This window comes from Mustelus asterias (assembly GCF_964213995.1).
Source record: "Mustelus asterias chromosome 26 unlocalized genomic scaffold, sMusAst1.hap1.1 SUPER_26_unloc_18, whole genome shotgun sequence".
NCBI classification, from domain to species: Eukaryota; Metazoa; Chordata; class Chondrichthyes; order Carcharhiniformes; family Triakidae; genus Mustelus; species Mustelus asterias.
The window spans coordinates 745,934-764,905 of NW_027590085.1; the positions used below are offsets into that span (position 1 = coordinate 745,934).

Below are 18,972 nucleotides of genomic sequence, written 5' to 3' on the forward strand. Positions count from 1 at the left end.
TCACTTCTGAAAGTCAATCTCTGGAATTCTCTGCTCCAAAGGTGGATGGAGACTGGATCATGCGAAATATTTAAAGCAGAGGTAGATAAATATTTGATCGATGGATGAATGCAGGGCTATGGGGAAATGGCACAGGAAAGGAGTTGAGGCCGGCATCGATCAGCGATGATTGTACTTTGTCAAGGGCAGGTCGTGCCTTACGAGCCTGGTTGAGTTCTTTGAAAATGTGACCAAACACATTGATGAAGGAAGAGCGGTGGATGTGGTCTATATGGACTTCAGCAAGGCGTTCGATAAGGTCCCCCATGCAAGACTTCTTGAGAAAGTGAGAGGGCATGGGATCCAAGGGGCTGTTGCCTTGTGGATCCAGAACTGGCTTGCCTGCAGAAGGCAGAGAGTGGCTGTGGAGGGGTCTTTCTCTGCATGGAGGTCAGTGACCAGTGGAGTGCCCCAGGGATCTGTTCTGGGACCCTTGCTGTTTGTCATTTTCATAAATGACCTGGATGAGGAAGTGGAGAGATGGGTTGGTAAGTTTGCTGACGACACCAAGGTAGGTGGTGTTGTGGATAGTTTGGAGGGATGTCAGAAGTTGCAGCGAGACATAGATAGAATGCAAGACTGGGCGGAGAAGTGGCAGATGGACTTCAACCCGGATAAGTGTGTGGTGATCCATTTTGGCAGATCCAATGGGATGAAGCAGCAGTATAATATGAAGGGTACCATTCTTAGCAGTGTAGAGGATCAGAAGGACCTTGGGGTCCGGGTCCATAGGACTCTTAAATCGGCCTCGCAGGTAGAGGATGCGGTCAAGAAGGCGTACGGCATACTGGCCTTCATTAATCGAGGGATTGAGTTTAGGAGTCGGGAGATAATGCTGCAGCTTTATAGGACCCTGGTTAGACCCCACTTGGAGTACTGCGCGCAGTTCTGGTCACCTCATTACAGGAAAGATGTTGAAGCCATTGAAAGGGTGCAGAGGAGATTTACAAGGATGTTGCCTGGATTGGGGGGCATGCCTTATGAGGATAGGTTGAGGGAGCTTGTTCTCTTCTCCCTGGAGAGACGAAGGATGAGAGGTGACCTGATAGAGGTTTACAAGATGTTGAGAGGTCTGGATAGGGTAGACTCTCAGAGGCTATTTCCAAGGGCTGAAATGGTTGCTATGAGAGGACACAGGTTTAAGGTGCTGGGGGGTAGGTACAGAGGAGATGTCAGGGGTAAGTTTTTCACTCAGAGGGTGGTGGGTGAGTGGAATCGGCTGACGTCGGTGGTGGTGGAGGCAAACTCGTTGGGGTCTTTTAAGAGACTTCTGGATGGTACATGGGATTTAATGGGATTGAGGGCTATAGATAGGCCTAGAGGTGGGGATGTGATCGGCGCAACTTGTGGGCCGAAGGGCCTGTTTGTGCTGTGGCTTTCTATGTTCTATGTTCTATGAATGGCGGGGCAGGCTTGAAGGAACTGGTGGCCTACTCATGCTTTCATTTCTTGTGTGTTTTCATGTTGTGAAAGGGCTCCTTATTTTAACTATGCCGCCTAGTACTCGAGCCTAAATCGAGGCGGAATCCTACATTAAGGCGGTGTCGGATGAAAATTTAAGTGTCTGCCTTCATGTGACAAGGAATTTTCTGAACAAAGTAAGGGTCACAGGACCATGAAGTGGGTCAGGGCAAGACTTAAGCTGCCATCAGAAAGGATATCCTGCCTCTGAGTTGTCCAGCTGATCAAAATGGCATGCAGCATTTGTGCTATTCAATGCCAAGGAATGATGATTTCTAACAAGAGAGAATCTAACCATCTGCGTCTGACAGTCAGTTCGGCATTACCATCACTGAATTGGCCATTCTTGACATTCTGGAGATTGTTTTTGACCAGGGTAATCAAACATCCAGATTTTCTGCACTGTCCTATTTTTGAGCCCTGTATCCCTGGGTTGTCTGCTGCCAGGATGATTGTTGTCCTGTAATTTTGTGTTTCCAATTCTGCACATGCGCTGTGTGTATTCGCACAGGCACAGCCTTTCTGGCTCTGACCCGTCAAGAAGCAACCTGCTGCAAACTCCCCTGCCCCAGCAGTTACAGGTTTGGTAGCCGCTCCCCTGCCCATTCCAATGCCAGAGGTATTTCCATACCTCACAATTGGTCACCGTGACTTTGACCTGAAACTGAACTGGATTAGCCATATAAATACAGTGCCAGGTCAGATGCGGGGCATTCTTTGGAGAGTAAGTCATCTCCTGTTGTGGAATTTGCTTTCGGAAGTCGGATCAAAAACTGATGAGACACAGGTTTCTCCGCAAACCTTCATTATTGCATCGGAGGAGAGATCGCTCGACCATGCTCATAAGCATGGGGCCGTGATTCTCTGTCTGGCTTAAAAAACAGTTTCAGTTATACACTACATATAACATACTTCTGTTAGCCAATAAGGGCATAGCTGTATTGTTACATTTTGATTAGATTACGTTCAAGAACAAAAGGCCAATCGGTAAGGCCCTGCCCTCCGAAGCCAGAACCACAATTACCGATTCGCAGTTTCTTTAACGTGATCATTAGTTTCGGTGAGCCTTGTCGCCCTCACCTCAGGCCCTTTCCATAACCAGTTTATCCCTCAACTGATTCCTAGTTACGCATCCCAATTTTAACCCTTTCTCTTCTCAATCTACCTTAAACACATTCTCACTGTCTCTCCAAAGTCTACAACGTACAAGGCACAACTGGAAAATTTGCAATTTGTTAACTGTGGCTCCATGAACACTCAAAGCTCTACACCACCCAGGACAAAGTAGCTCAATTGATTGACACCACCCATCCACCACCTCATTCTCTTTGCCACCGATGCAAGTGATAGCAATATGCATCATTTACAGGGTGCATTTCATCACCTCACCAAGGTTCCTTTAGCAACACTTTCCAAGCCCGAGACCTCTGCAACCCTAGAAGGACAAGGGCAGCAGATACAAGGGGATACCATCATCTGCAAGTTGCCCTTGAATCCACACAACATTCTGATTTGGTACAATATTGCTGCAGCTTCACTTTTCCTGTACAGAAGTTTTGGTATTCCCTTCCCAGCAGTACTGAGTGTACATGCACCATGTCAATTGCAGCAGTTCAAGACGGTGTCTCACCAGCTTTCCAATAACAATTAAGGATTCACAACAAATTCCTGCCTTGCCTGGAACCCTCACACCCAGTGACCAATTTTAAAAATGTTGATTTTATATTTGAAATTGATGGACTCTTGTTAACCAAGGGTGGCAATGGATTGAGGACAAAGGTGATTATAGTCAGGTCAAATATGCTTTCACTGAATGTTTCTGTGTTCCCAGAAGGTGTTTGATAATGTGGCTCACAGGAGGCTTTAGTTGCTCTCTGTAAAGTGAAGTGTAACAACATGAATAGGAATTCATTGACAGAAATGTGTTTATTTTTGTCCATTTGTGTTTACAGATCCAAACTCCACAACTCCTCAGTTTCTGACAAAGTGTGATGATTACCAACTGTTCCAATTGACAAAATTCTACCGGGACAGACTAGAACAGGCGATGGAAGGAGGAGTGGATGGAGTCAGCTTATCGTTAACATATGAGAGGATTTTCACTGGACAAGACCATCGGGTGAGAGGGAGGGACCCAGGATAGAACAAAGAACAGTACAGCACAGGAATAGGCCCTTCGGCCCTCCAAGCCTGCGCCGATCATGATGCCTGCCTAAACTAAAACCATATGCTCTTCGAGTCCATATCCTTCCATTCCCATCCTATTCATGTATTCATCCAGATGCCCTTTAAATGCCGCTTTTGTACCTGCTTCCATCACCGCCCCATCCCCCGGGCAGCACATTCCAGACATTCACTACCCTCTGCGTTTAAAAAAATACTTCCCTCGCACACCTCCTCTGAACATTTCCCCACACACCTGAAAACTATGTCTCCTCGTCCTTGACTTTTCTACCCGAGAAAAGATCATCTGACTATGCACTCTGTCAATGCCACTCATAATCTTGCAAACTTCGATCTGGTCGCTCCTCAACCTCTGTCGTTCCAATGAGAGCAATCTGGGTTCAGAGTTAATACCCTCCAGACCAGGCAACATCCTGGTAAGCCTCTTCTCTCCCCTCTCCAAAACATCCACATCCTTCTGGGACTGTGGTGATCAGAATTATACACAATATTCTAAATGAGGCCTAACTAAGGTTCTGTGCAGCTGCAGCATGACCTGTCAATTTCTAAACTCAGTATCCTGACCGATGAAGACAAGCATGCCGTATGCCTTCTTGACTACGTTGCCACTTTCAGTGATCGGTGGACATGAACGCCCAGATCTCTCTCCCTGTCAATACTCCTAAGGATTCTACCATTTACTATATAATTCCGACATGTTGGATCTTCCAAAATGCATTACCTCAGATTTGTCCGGAATAAACTCCATCTGCCATTTCTCCACCCAAGTCTCTAACTGGTCTATATTCATAGAATGATTTATAGAATCCCTCCAATACAGAAGGAGGCCATTCAGCTATCGAGTCTGTACCGACCACAATCCAACCCAGGCCCTATTCCTGTAACCCTATACATTTACGTTGCTAATCCCCCTGACACTAGGGTCAATTTTAGCATGGCCAATCAACCTAACCCACACATCTTTGGACTGTGGGAGGAAACCGGAGCACTCGGAGGAAACCCACACAGATATAGGAAGGAAGTAAATACTCCACACAGACAGTGACCCAGGCCGGAATCGAACCTGGCTCCCTGGCGCTGTGAGGCAACAGCAATGTTCTATTTTAAATGAGTTAATGAATTTGAAATCTTCCTTTGTAAACTCCAGTCTGAAATTCTCCTTTGTTCTGACTCTGCGCAGCGACTTCTTCAGACTCCCAATTGTAGCTGAACTATCTAACTCACCAATCCTCCTTCCTGAGCTTTTATGCCAGAAATAATTTGACAACATTCTGTTTCTGACACTTGAGTTAATGAGTAGAAATGATTAAATGATTAGATTGTTCACCATTATTATTGCTTCATTCTCCTGACATAAGTCAACAGTTGGTGTTTGGATTAGTCAAATGTTAATTCGTCAGCCAATTTTCATTTTAGGATTTCCCATTCTTCTATTTAAATAACGTAATGATCAGAATCATCCTATTCTTGCCACCTGAGTTCTGACTCGCCACTGTTTTATTTACATACAGAGAGCAGGAGTAGGCTGTTCCACTCCTCTGTTTAACAACATTGTGGCTGATTTGATAGTGAGCTCAAATCTGCATCTTGCCGGTCCCTTATGAACTATCACCCCCTTGCTTCCCAAGGGTCCATCTACCTCCGTTTTAGAATTAGCCCATGGCTTTTTCAGGAAGACAGTTCCAACGACTTATGACCTTCTCAGAGAAACAAACTACTTCTTAACCTCCGGATTTCGGAGTAAATCACGAAGTGATGCAACAGGAATTCAGAGAAAGAAAATGGATCATATTGTCAATCAGTAACCAACCGGATGTCATGTTGGACTCTGAAGGACAGACAACTAATGACATTAAAATACTGCAGATTCTCAGTAATTCCTCACTCTCCTGGAAATATATTTTTGATTCTAGTTTAGTTGATTCTCATTTCTTTATCGTTAATGACTGGAGTGAGATGTTAGGAGAATTTTCAGTCCGTGTTTATTATGGATCAGGAACCGGCCAGTGACTGATTTCTGAGCTCAAAAGAACTGGGAAATCCCATCACTGAGCAGATCCTTTCCTTCTCATTCTCAGTGTTTATCTTTCATTCTGCGTCTCATTATTCTTCATTATTATTCTTTGTAGAAAGTCACTGAGCTCGTGGATAAGGGAAACCGGGCGGACAGTTCCAAACTTCTCCTCAATCTGGTGATGGGAAAAGGATCTCGGGCTCGAAGGGTGATGTGGGAATCCTTTGAGAGAATGCGTCACGGAGTCCCAAAGCTGAATAAAATATTGAAAGAAACACAGGAGCTTGGTACGGTAAAATCACACAGTGATTTGAATTTCTCATTTAAACACTGCAGATATCACTGATTTGATTTCATGAATTTATTTAAACAGGTTCTGATGCATTCGATGACATGAACATTGCACAAGGTTTATCTGAATTGCCCAGTCACCTGAAAGGTGAGAGAGGAAATGGAGATTGTAAACCATTTCACTTCTGAGAATCAGAATGATTAATTACAGCTTTTGTTTCAGAGGTTGTCAAAAACCTGAGAATCAGAAAGATAAAGGCTGGGGTAACAGGTTTGAACATCATTGGTGTTTGTCGTTGATCCTCAACTATGCAGAGATTCAAATTACAATTCATAGGATTTTTCTTGCACTCTGTTAATGTGTGGCGATTGCATCTTTTCACTTAATCAACTGCTGATTTCTATTATTTCTGATGTCTTATACACTTCACAAAATCCTGCTACACTATGAATCTTAAACAAATCTTATGTGTGTGCATGGATGATCTGGATGGCAGGAAAGAGAAGAGCCTTGAGCCAGAAGTTAATTTTTCTCTACACTGGGGTGGCACGGTGATGCGCGACACTCAAGCACGAGGTACAAGGCTTCAGCGATTGAAGGCTTTTATTGACAAACAATGGAACTATTTAAACACGAGTACACCATTCCAGACTGGAGGGGTCCCGCCTGAGCAGAGGGTCTTATACCTCTCCCAGGAGGCGGGGCCCGACCGGGATGTGCCATAACAGCATCCACCACAGGTATATTAATCCCACAGTGTAAACACCCTAGCCCAACAACAACATTATAACAACCCCACAGTGTCAACACCCTAACCCAACAGCAACATTGGAATAACCCCACAGTGGTAACCAACGATGGTTCACCACATTCACCCCTCCTTTGAAAACAAAGGCCGGTGGGGTGCGAAAACAGACTACATATATACAAAAAATCTACAAGTCCAGACGGTCTGGAGGACCGCACCGTCGCTGTGACCTCCTCAACACCGGTTGTGACACCGGAGCAGGTGCTTGCGGTGGCGTTCTCTCCAAAACAGCGTCCGGCTGTCCCCTCGAGGACTCACAGGCCGGTTGACCCTGGTGAAGAGGTGGTGCAGGGGATCCCGGTACCTTCTGTGGTGGCGCCGATCTCCGAGTCTCAGGCAAGCTGTACATGGGAGTATAACTGTTATGCACTGGTCCCGGTGCTGACCGCGCCACGTCCGGGGAAGAAATAAGTGATAGGGGATTCGTGACAGGGGGTATGGGAGCGACAGGAGGTGCTACGTCCCCTGCGGGCACCAGGTCTCGAATCGAGACTGTGTCCTCTCGCCCGTCAGGATATGCCACATAGGCATACTGAGGGTTGGCGTGGAGGAGTTGGACCGGTTCGACCAAGGGGTCGGACTTGCGGGCCCTTACATGTCGCCGCAGAAGGACGGGTCCTGGGTACGTCAACCAGGCTGGTAAAGATATCCCCGAGGACGACTTCCGAGGGAATGAGAACATCCTCTCGTGGGGAGTAGCATTAGTTGCCGTACACAGGAGGGAGCGAATGGAATGAAGCGCATTTGGAAGGACCTCCTGCCAACGGGAGACTGGAAGGCCCCTGGACTTCAGCGCCAATAGGACAGCCTTCCAGACTGTAGCATTCTCTCTCTCCACCTGTCCGTTGCCCCTAGGGTTGTAACTCGTGGTTCTACTAGAGGCAATCCCATATGAGAGCAGGAATTGCCTCAAGTCGTTACTCATGAACGACGAGCCCCTGTCGCTATGTACGTAGCAGGGGTACCCGAACAGGGTAAAAAGATCACGGAATGCCTTGATCACCGTGGCAGTCGACGTGTCCGCACAGGGGACAACAAACGGGAACCGGGAGTACTCATCTATGATATTGAGAAAGTACACGTTCCGGTCCGTTGAGTGAAGGGGGCCCTTAAAATCCACGCTCAGCCTCTCGAAGGGGCGAGTGGCCTTGACCAATTGTGCCCGGTCAGGTCGGTAAAAGTGCGGTTTGCATTCCGCGCAAATCCGACAGCTTCTTGTTACTGACCTGACATCCTCCACCGAGTAGGGCAGGTTGCGGGCTTTGATGAAGTGGTAGAGCCGAGTGACCCCAGGATGGCACAGGTCATTATGGAGGCTGCGGCTGATTCCCTACTGCCAGCGAAGGGAGTGGCCCACCGTACTGTAGGATCACACTCTTCATGTGGACCATAAAGTTTAGTCCGAGGAGAATTGGCGCGCAAAGATGCGGCAACACAAGGAGCCTGTATCGCTCGTAAATTGTGCCCTGCACCTCCAGAGTTACCACACAACGTCCTTGGATCGGTATAGACCGGGACCGTGATGCCATAGAAATTGCCTGTTTGGCAGGTAGAACCCGGAGTCCACACCTCTTTGCAGTGTCAGGGTGAATAAAACTCTCGGTGCTCCCACTGTCAAACAGACAATACACAGTACGACCATTTACCTTGATGTTCATCATTGAACAGTCAAGCCTGTGATGCTTAGCCTGGTCCATAGAACATAGAACATAGAACATTACAGCGCAGAACAGGCCCTTCGGCCCACGATGTTGCACCGACCAGTTAAAAAAAAAAAAACTGTGACCCTCCAACCTAAACCAATTTCTTTTCGTCCATGAACCTATCTACGGATCTCTTAAACGCCCCCAAACTAGGCGCATTTACTACTGATGCTGGCAGGGCATTCCAATCCCTCACCACCCTCTGGGTAAAGAACCTACCCCTGACATCGGTTCTATAACTACCCCCCCTCAATTTAAAGCCATGCCCCCTCGTGCTGGATTTCTCCATCAGAGGAAAAAGGCTATCACTATCCACCCTATCTAAACCTCTAATCATCTTATATGTTTCAATAAGATCCCCTCTTAGCCGCCGCCTTTCCAGCGAAAACAATCCCAAATCCCTCAGCCTCTCCTCATAGGATCTCCCCTCCATACCAGGCAACATCCTGGTAAACCTCCTCTGCACCCTCTCCAAAGCCTCCACATCCTTCCTGTAATGTGGGGACCAGAACTGCACACAGTACTCCAAGTGCGGCCGCACCAGAGTTGTGTACAGTTGCAACATAACGCTACGACTCCTAAATTCAATCCCCCTACCAATAAACGCCAAGACACCATATGCCTTCTTAACAACCTTATCTACTTGATTCCCAACTTTCAGGGATCTATGCACACATACACCTAGATCCCTCTGCTCCTCCACACTATTCAAAGTCCTCCCGTTAGCCCTATACTCAACACATCTGTTATTCCTACCAAAGTGAATTACCTCACACTTCTCCGCATTAAACTCCATCCGCCACCTCTCGGCCCAACTTTGCAACCTGTCTAAGTCTTCCTGCAAACTACGACACCCTTCCTCACTGTCTACCACACCACCGACTTTGGTGTCATCAGCAAATTTGCTAATCCACCCAACTATACCCTCATCCAGATCATTAATAAATATTACAAACAGCAGTGGCCCCAAAACAGATCCCTGAGGTACACCACTTGTAACCGCACTCCATGATGAATATTTACTATCAACCACCACCCTCTGTTTCCTATCCGCTAGCCAATTCCTGATCCAATTTCCTAGATCACCCCCAATCCCATACATCTGCATTTTCTGCAGAAGCCTACCATGGTGAACCTTATCAAACGCCTTACTAAAATCCATATATACCACGTCCACTGCCTTGCCCCCATCCACCTCCTTGGTCACTTTCTCAAAAAACTCAATAAGGTTAGTAAGGCACGACCTACTTGCCACAAAACCATGCTGACTATCACCTATCAATTCATTACTCTCCAAATAACTATAAATCCTATCCCCTTATAATTTTTTCCAACATCTTGCCGACAACAGAAGTGAGACTCACCGGTCTATAATTCCCGGGGAAGTCTCTGTTCCCCTTCTTAAACAATGGGACAACATTCGCTAACCTCCAATCTTCTGGTACTATACCAGAGGCCAACGACGACCTGAAGATCAGAGTCCAGGGTGATCGACGCCACCGTTGGCCCTTGGACGTCACTGCAGGCAGCCGAGGTTGATGCTGAGGACCCCTGCTGGTCGCTCCTGGTCGTCGTCGACCAAGATGGCCGCCCCCATGAATCGCACGTGGGTGAGGGCGCCAAGCGTAGCGACTCCTGGTGGTCATCCTCCTCCTCCGCCAGCCACAATGGCGTCGTCCTGGGCTCGCACGTGGTCGGACCTCGTGGGTACTGCGACGCCGATGGAGATTGTCTCCGTTCTGGAGGGTCACAGGCTGCACTGCCGTTCTTGGGCTTCGATCTGCAGACTTTCGCGTAGTGCCCCTTTTTACCGCACTGACTGCAGATCACCGTTTTAGCTGGACACTGTTGCCGTGGATGCTTGGCTCCTCCGCAAAAATAGCACCGCGGGCCGCCTGGGGCTGCCACCGTCGTCAGGTCGATATGGGAGCGCGAGCCCGTGGGGCGAGGAGGGATTTGTGACTGCTCCTGCCACGTTGTCTCCACGTGGTCTTCTGGATACAGGGCCAAGCTTTTCGATGCCGCCTCCAGCATCTCAGCCATCTCCATCGCTTGGGTCAGGTTGAGATTCCCTTTCTCCAACAGCTTGAGCCGGATGTACGAAGACCCTACCCCTGCCACAAACGCATCTCGGGCGAGGTCGTACATGTACTGCTCAGCCGACACAGCTTTGCAGTCGCAGCCCCTGGCAAGCTGCAAGAGCTCATTGGCGTAGTCCTCCATGGTTTCGCCCGACTGCCGACGTCGTGTAGCGAGGAGGTAACGAGCGTGGATCTCGTTGGGTGGTCTCGTGTATCGCTTTTTCAAGTGCTCGAGGGCCCTCGGGTAAGTGGTGGCCGCACGAATCGCGAGGTAGACAGTGTCGCTTACCCTCGCATGGAGGACCTGGAGTCTGTCGTTATCCGTAGTAACTGCTGCAGAGGCTGCCAGGTAGTCCTCGAAACACTTCAGCCAGTGGTCGAAGGTGTTAGAGGCACCGACCGCACGTGGGTCCAGCGTCAGACGCTCTGGTTTCAGCATTTGCTCCATACTCTCTTTACTGTCGAGAGTTTCGTGTTTGTCAATAAAATTGATGCGCGACAATCAAGCACGAGGTACAAGGCTTCAGCGATTGAAGGCTTTTATTGACAAACAATGGAACTATTTAAACACGAGTACACCATTCCAGACTGGAGGGGTCCCGCCTGAGCAGAGGGTCTTATACCTCTCCCAGGAGGCGGGGCCCGACCGGGATGTGCCATAACAGCATCCACCACAGGTATATTAATCCCACAGTGTCAACACCCTAACCCAACAGCAACATTGGAATAACCCCACAGTGGTAACCAACGATGGTTCACCACACACGGTGACAAAGTGCCAGGGACCTGGGTTCAATTCCGGCCTCGTGCGACTGTCTGTGTAGAGTTTACACGTTCTCCCCTTGTCTGTGTGAAACACCTCTGGGTGCTCCGGTTTTCTCTCTCAGTCCAAAGATGCGCAGGTTAGGTTGATTGGCCATAGTACATGTGTTGTGGTACAAGGATAGGGAGGGAGGGATACGTAGGCCTTGGTAAGATGCTGTATTGGAGAGTCGGTGCAGACTTGATAGGCCGAATGGGCTCTGTCTGCACTGATGGGATTCTATGGTTCCATGGCAATCATTCTAAACAAACACAAACCAAAATACTGAGCAGGAAAATCCCAGAAGGTCCATCAAACAAAGATAACAAGGGTTCAAGCATTATGGCGAAAGACATCTTCTACTGGTGCCTCCCAGTCCAAATTCTGCCACTAACAATGACCATGCAATCATCTTGTTGCAGCAAAAATAGAAACGCCAGAGTTGATATGGAAAAATGCTGTGTTTAATATTCCCCTCGAATCCCTCAGCTGATTGTATCCAATCATGCAGATCACGTTGTCCCATTGTTCCTCATATGCACTTCTCTTCCACATCATGCAGTCTGTCTGCCAGACAGGATTCGACTGACTCCCTCTTTAGAGTCACCACAGCTACTCGAAACACCTTACAGAGGCCCATAGTTCTCTGGAGATAACGAAACGCTGAACATCCACTCTATTCCTGTGTTTACATAGTTCAAACATGTGTTATCTGGTCCCACACCATTTGATGACTGGAATCATCTATCAATAGGGATTTTATACTCATTCAGATATTGATTAGACCTCTTTCAATTAGAGCTTGTATCTGTACTTCTTCAAAGTAAATAAACCATGGTCCTTGAAGTTTTCCATGTAGCTGAGCTTCTCAAAGCTGTTAATCATTTTTGTAGCTTGCTTCTGTGACTTTTTCATGCTATGTTGCGCGATAACCACAGCTGTGCACAATGTCCAGGTGAAATGTGACCAAGAAAGTGTGCAGGCAAAATCATGTCATAGAAACATAGAAAGTCGGAGCAGGAGTAGACCATTCAGCCCTTCGATCCTGCTTTACCGTTCATTGTGATCATGGTTGAACATTCAACTCATTAGCCTGATCCCACCTTCCCTGCAAATTGTTTGATACTTTTAGCTAAGTTCTTCTTGAAAACATACAATGTTTTAGCTTTTGCTGTTTTTTGTAGTACCAATTTCATATGGTCATGTCTCTTTGCATTTCTCTGCATTTCAGTCCGAAATAGTCTACCCAGTATCCTCAGACTGCGATCCCTAGTTCTGGAATTCCTCACCATCGGGTACATACTATCTACATCTATCCTGTCCTGTTAGAATTTAGGTTGCGATGAAATCCCCCCCTTCTGAACTCCAGTGGATATAATCCTAACTGCCTCAATCTCTCCTCATACGTTAGTCCTGCCATCCCAGGAATCAGCCTGGTAAACCTTCTCTGTACCCCGGTGTGGGCCGTTCCAGGTCGGTGGGGGCGGGACTGGGTCAGCTGGGGTGGGGAACTCCCAGGAATCAGCCTGGTATACCTTCTCTGCACCCCCTTTTATAGCAAGAACATCCTTCCTCAGATAAGGAGTCCAAAACTTCATGTAATATCCAGGTGTAATCTCACCGAGTCCCTGTAGTTGCAACAAGACATCACTGCTCCTGTACTCGAATCCTCTTGGTATGAAGCCCAACACACCACTTGCCTTTTTTACTGCCTTCTGCACCAGCATGTTTACCTTCAGTGACTGGTGAGCGATGACACACGGGTCTCGTTGCACATCTCCCTTAATCTATAGCCATTCAGATATTAATCTGCCTTCCAGTTTTTGCTACCAAAGGGGTTAAGTTCACATTTGTCCACATGATACCGCATCTACCATGCATTTGCCCACTTCATCAGCTTCTCCATATTACATGGAAGCATCTCTGCATCCTCCGCACAGCTCACCCACCCGCCCAGTTTTGTATAGTCGGCACATTTGGAGATGTTAGATTTAGTTCCCTCATCAAAATCATTAACATATATCATGAACAAATGATGTTGTAGTAATTGGTATCAGCCTTTTAATTGATCACAACTTTAGAACATAGAACATAGAACATAGAACATTACAGCGCAGAACAGGCCCTTCGGCCCACGATGTTGCACCGACCAGTTAAAAAAAAAACTGTGACCCTCCAACCTAAACCAATTTCTTTTCGTCCATGAACCTATCTACGGATCTCTTAAACGCCCCCAAACTAGGCGCATTTACAACTGATGCTGGCAGGGCATTCCAATCCCTCACCACCCTCTGGGTAAAGAACCTACCCCTGACATCGGTTCTATAACTACCCCCCCTCAATTTAAAGCCATGCCCCCTCGTGCTGGATTTCTCCATCAGAGGAAAAAGGCTATCACTATCCACCCTATCTAAACCTCTAATCATCTTATATGTTTCAATAAGATCCCCTCTTAGCCGCCGCCTTTCCAGCGAAAACAATCCCAAATCCCTCAGCCTCTCCTCATAGGATCTCCCCTCCATACCAGGCAACATCCTGGTAAACCTCCTCTGCACCCTCTCCAAAGCCTCCACATCCTTCCTGTAATGTGGGGACCAGAACTGCACACAGTACTCCAAGTGCGGCCGCACCAGAGTTGTGTACAGTTGCAACATAACGCTACGACTCCTAAATTCAATCCCCCTACCAATAAACGCCAAGACACCATATGCCTTCTTAACACTTTATCTTTCAAGTAACTAGATCAAGCCACAGAGTTCTCTTAAACAGCTGTTTTAATCATCTACGTAGTGAAGACTCTGGAAAGTCACGGGTCACAGTCTGTAACTCGCCAGAATACAGAACTCCTAAATACACAAGTAATTATAGCCTCAAATTCAATTCTAGGGAATTAGCATACACCAATCACATTTTAGGAGTTATCTCAATCCACTCAGTTATTGATTAAGCTCACATCATTCAGATATTAAAATCAATCACAGTCACCATGAGCTACTGGTCTTGGTGCTTATCTGTAAAAACGTTTGTAAGAATAACTTTTTTTTTCATAGCAGCTTGTGTGACATTACCCCTTTCAGTGGGCTCCTAGCACCGATTCCTGTGGTACCCCACGTCACAGTCTGCTATTTTGAAAAAGACCCATTTATTGCTACTCTGTTTCCTGCTTGCCAGCTTATTTCCTGTCCATCGTAATACACTGCTCCCAAATCAATGTATTGAATTTTACATGCTCATCTCTTACCTGGGACCTTCACAAAAGCCTTCTGAAAGTCCAAAATCATCACAACCATTTTCTCACCTTCACTTCTCCAATTGCTTCCTGGAAAAATTCAAGTAGATTTGTCGAGCAAGAATTCCATTTCATATATCCATGCCAACTCTGTCCAATTTTTTCAAGTGCTTTAATGAACTATAGCACTTTCCCCACCACTAATAGAATGTTCCAGAAAACTATTCCGTAAACACGTCAGGAATTCCTACTCTACGTTATTGTGTCTGATTTCACTTGGCCAGTCCATATGCAGCTTAAAATCACCCGCAATTACTGATGTTCCTTTATCACATGCATCACTAATTTCCTTTTAAATGCCATCCCCAACCTCACCACTACAGTTTGGGGGCATCTACAACCCCCATTAAAGTTTTCATAAGATATAGGAGCAGAGTTAGGCTATTCCACCCATCCTGTCCACTCATCCGTTCGATCATGGCTGCTATGCTCCTGATCCCCATTTTTCTGCCTTCTTCCGATAACCCTTTAAACCATGACCAATTAAAGATCTGTCTAACTCCTCCTTAAATGTACTCACTGTCGCAGCATCCACCGCACTTTCGGGCAGCGAATTTCACAGATTCACGACCCTTTGGAAGAAGTACCTTCTCCTCAACTCTGTTTTAATTTTTTTTACCGCTTATCCGAAGACTATGGCGTCTGTCCTAGAATGTTCCACCAACGGAAGCATCCGTTCCACGTCTACTTTATCGTACATTTTATCATCTTGAATACCTCAATTTGATCTCCCCTCATTCTTCTAAATTCCAGAGGGTATGGGCATAAATTGTTCAATCTCTCTTCATACGACAAACCCCTCATCTCTGGAATCAATCGAGTGGACCTCTTTCGAACTGCCTCCAATGCCACTACATCTTTCCTCAAATAAGGGGACCAAAACTGTGCACAATACTCTAGGGGCGGCCTCACTAATGCCTTGTATCATTGCAACAATACTTTCTTACCTTACAATTATATTCCTTTAGCTATAACTGCCAATACTCAATTTGCTTTCTTTATTATCTGCTGTACCTGCATACTTGTTTTCTGTGACTCAGATCCCTCTGTACCGGAGCACCTCGAAGTCTCTCCCCATTTAGACAACAAGTCGGCTTCCCATTTTTGTGACCAAAATTATGACCTCACACTTATCCACGTTAAACTTTTGTTACCTTTGAACCTTTTCAGCTCTACCCATACAGATTACACGTCACCAGGGCTGATATCCGACCTCATTATTCAGCTAATTTCCTCTTGAACTAGCCAAACAACACCACCACCTTTTCCTTTTTGACTGTCCTTCCCAGATCGTGAACATGGCTGGATGTCCTATTGCTTGTCACCCTGCAGTCACATCGGTGTATTCCCGACTACATCACACCTGTTTGCATCGATTTGTATGAATAATTCATCCACTTTATTTTGAATTCTCCGTGCATTAAAGCACAAAGTCTGTTTTGTCAATTGTACCATTCTCACTATTTGTTCACTGTGGCCCTGTTTAATTTTGGACCTTGATTTATCGGCCTATCACTTTTTTCTTATTCCCCTTCCTGTTTTTTTTTTTAACTTGTCCATGAAACATGTTTGACTCCCGAGCCAGGGAGTTTGAATCCTGGTGTCACCACTGCATCTCCAAACTCCAAGCTAGTGTTCAAATTTCTCACTGCACTCTTTGGTCTATATTCAATCTTCGCTTGATGCTGCTGACTGTCTGTCCCAGTAACCCAATGTCCTCTCACATTCTCCTCTAGGTGCTGCTAACTGTCTGTCCCAGTATTGTCCTTTTGCCCTCTTCTCTAGGTGCTGCTGACTGTCCCAGTGTTCCAGTTTTCTCCCTCCTCACTCTTCTCTAGGTGCTGTTGAATGTCTGTCCCAGTGTCCCCCTCTAACACTCTCCTCAAGGTCCTGTTGTCTTTCTCAATATCCCAATGTTCTCTTCTCACACTCTCTCCCCTCAGGTTCATAGAAATCATAGAAACCCTACAGTGCAGAAGGAGGCCATTCGGCCCATCGAGTCTGCACCGACCACAATCCCACCCAGGCCCTACCCCCACATATTTACCCGCTAATCCCTCTAACCTACACATCCCAGGACTCTAAGGGGCAATTTTTAACCTGGCCAATCAACCTAACCCGCACATCTTTGTACTGTGGGAGGAAACCGGAGCACCCGGAGGAAACCCACGCAGACACGAGGAGAATGTGCAAACTCCACACAGACAGTGACCCGAGCCGGGAATTGAACCCAGGACCCTGGAGCTGTGAAGCAGCAGTGCTAACCACTGTGCTACCGTGCCGCCCAGGTTAATCCGTGTATAAATATTGTTGGCATCTACAAACTTACTGTACACATATCATGCTACTATTTCATGCTCCTAGTTCATAAGTTCAAACTTGTTCAGCTCTTGCATATCAGACTGTGAGGAGTAGTGAGCCTCAGGCTAATTTCCCACAGAAGATCATCTTTAATAAAACCTATGGATGGTGGAAATCTGAAGTAAAAACAAAAAATGTGAGATCGACTTAGTTTTGGCAGAATCTGTGGAGAAAGAACGAGAGTTAACATTTTGAGTCCAATGTGACTGAGTTCTAAAGTAGCGTCATATGGAATCAAAATGATAATTACTGTCTCCATGGATGCTGATCTTATCCAACATTTTCTGTTCAGATCACTTGTGACATGTCTTCAAGCCAAACTACATCGAGTCCACTAAGTTTTAGTTGTAACATTGAAGACGATTCCTGAAGCAGAGTTTCAAATTTCCACTGATACAATAAACTTCTTAGGTGAGGAAATCTATCAATGGCTTTCTAACAGTCTTGGGTGACAATCTCCACCATATTTCCATCATTTACTATTCTACTCACTTCCTCAAACTCCAGCAATTTTAACTTTTTCAGTTCTTCTGTTAATTTATAATTGATTCTTCCCTTTCCCAGTTATCATAAGGAAAACTTTAAATTATCCCTTGCAATGTCCACTTGATAACGAACGTCTGGTTCGGAGGCTTGCAGTTTCCCAGCTCTGATTTACCCCATGTAGGCCTAAACGTTTAGGGAAAATCGTGAAAGTTTATTGTGAATTCCTAATGGCCTTTTTCCGTTTCCCAGTAATCATAAAGACAGCTCTTCTTACACCTGAGAGTATCTTCCCAATAACGGCTGTCAAGCTGAGAAACCTGGAGTTCCCGGGCTCTGATTTGTTCCATTTTGAACTGTAGGGAAATTGTTGCAGAAATGAGGAACATTGGGGGCGATTCTCCCAAAAACGTTCCATGTGCTGAATTGGCGGGAAACTGGTGTAAATCAAGATTGTTTTTTTCAGTGGGAGCTCAAACTCGAATCTCCCACACTCTGTGCAATGCAGAGGTCACAACTGTGAATATCATGAAACGTTTAGGGGGTGGGGCCGATTCACACCAGAGGCTGACAGTTCCTGACTTCTGCCCATGCACAGTGGCCCCAAACTGTCAGCCTGCAGTTTGCTGGCCAGCTCGATCGCTGGTCAGCCACGGGACACTCGCAGTGCTGCCCCTTCGCCGCCAGCCCTGACCCTCTCTCGGAGTACCTCGATCTTCCCCGGATCCCCGGCCCCACGGGAGGCAGACACCCCATCCATGGAGGCAACCTAGGCCCTGCCCCTTGGCACTGCCCCATACCCGGTGCTTAGTGCCAAGGTGTCCCCTGGGCACGGGCACTTTGCCCATTAGGCAGTGCCATGAACACAGGCTGGCCCTGCCACAGTGCCCATAGTAAGAAATCTCACAACACCAGGTTAAAGTCCAACAGGTTTATTTGGTAGCAAATACCATAAGCTTTCGGAGCGCTGCTCCTTCGTCAGATGGAGTTGAAATGTGCTCTCAAACAGTGCACAGAGACACAAAAAATCAAGTTACAGAATACTGATTAGAATGCGAATCCCTACAACCAGCCAGGTCTTAAAGGTACAGACAATGTGGGTGGAGGGAGCATTAAACACAGGTTAAAGAGATGTGTATTGTCTCCAGACAGAACAGCTAGTGAGATTCTGCAAGTCCAGGGGGCAAGCTGATAATGTGACATAAATCCAACATCCCGGTTTAGGCCGTCCTCATGTGTGCGGAAATTGGCTATTAGTTTCTGCTCAGCGACTCTGCGCTGTCGTGTGTCGTGAAGGCCGCCTTGGAGAACGCTTACCTGGAGATCAGAGGCTGAATGCCCTTAACTGCTGAAGTGCTCCCCCACAGGAAGAGAACAGTCTTGCCTGGTGATTGTCGAGCGGTGTTCATTCATCCGCTGTCGTAGCGTCTGCATGGTTTCCCCAATGTACCCAGT

At 46.7% G+C, this 18,972-nt stretch overlaps 1 protein-coding gene across 1 annotated transcript in view; it reads left to right on the forward strand.

The window, feature by feature from the left end:
- LOC144482114 (NACHT, LRR and PYD domains-containing protein 3-like) overlaps nt 1–18,972 on the forward strand; it is a 123,382-nt gene that overhangs the window by 13,754 nt on the left and 90,656 nt on the right. Inside the window, exons 3-5 of the mRNA XM_078201348.1 lie at nt 3,453–3,619; nt 5,814–5,985; nt 6,072–6,137. Of these exons, the coding sequence (XP_078057474.1) occupies nt 3,453–3,619; nt 5,814–5,985; nt 6,072–6,137 (405 nt within the window). The remainder of the gene's footprint in view (nt 1–3,452; nt 3,620–5,813; nt 5,986–6,071; nt 6,138–18,972) is intronic.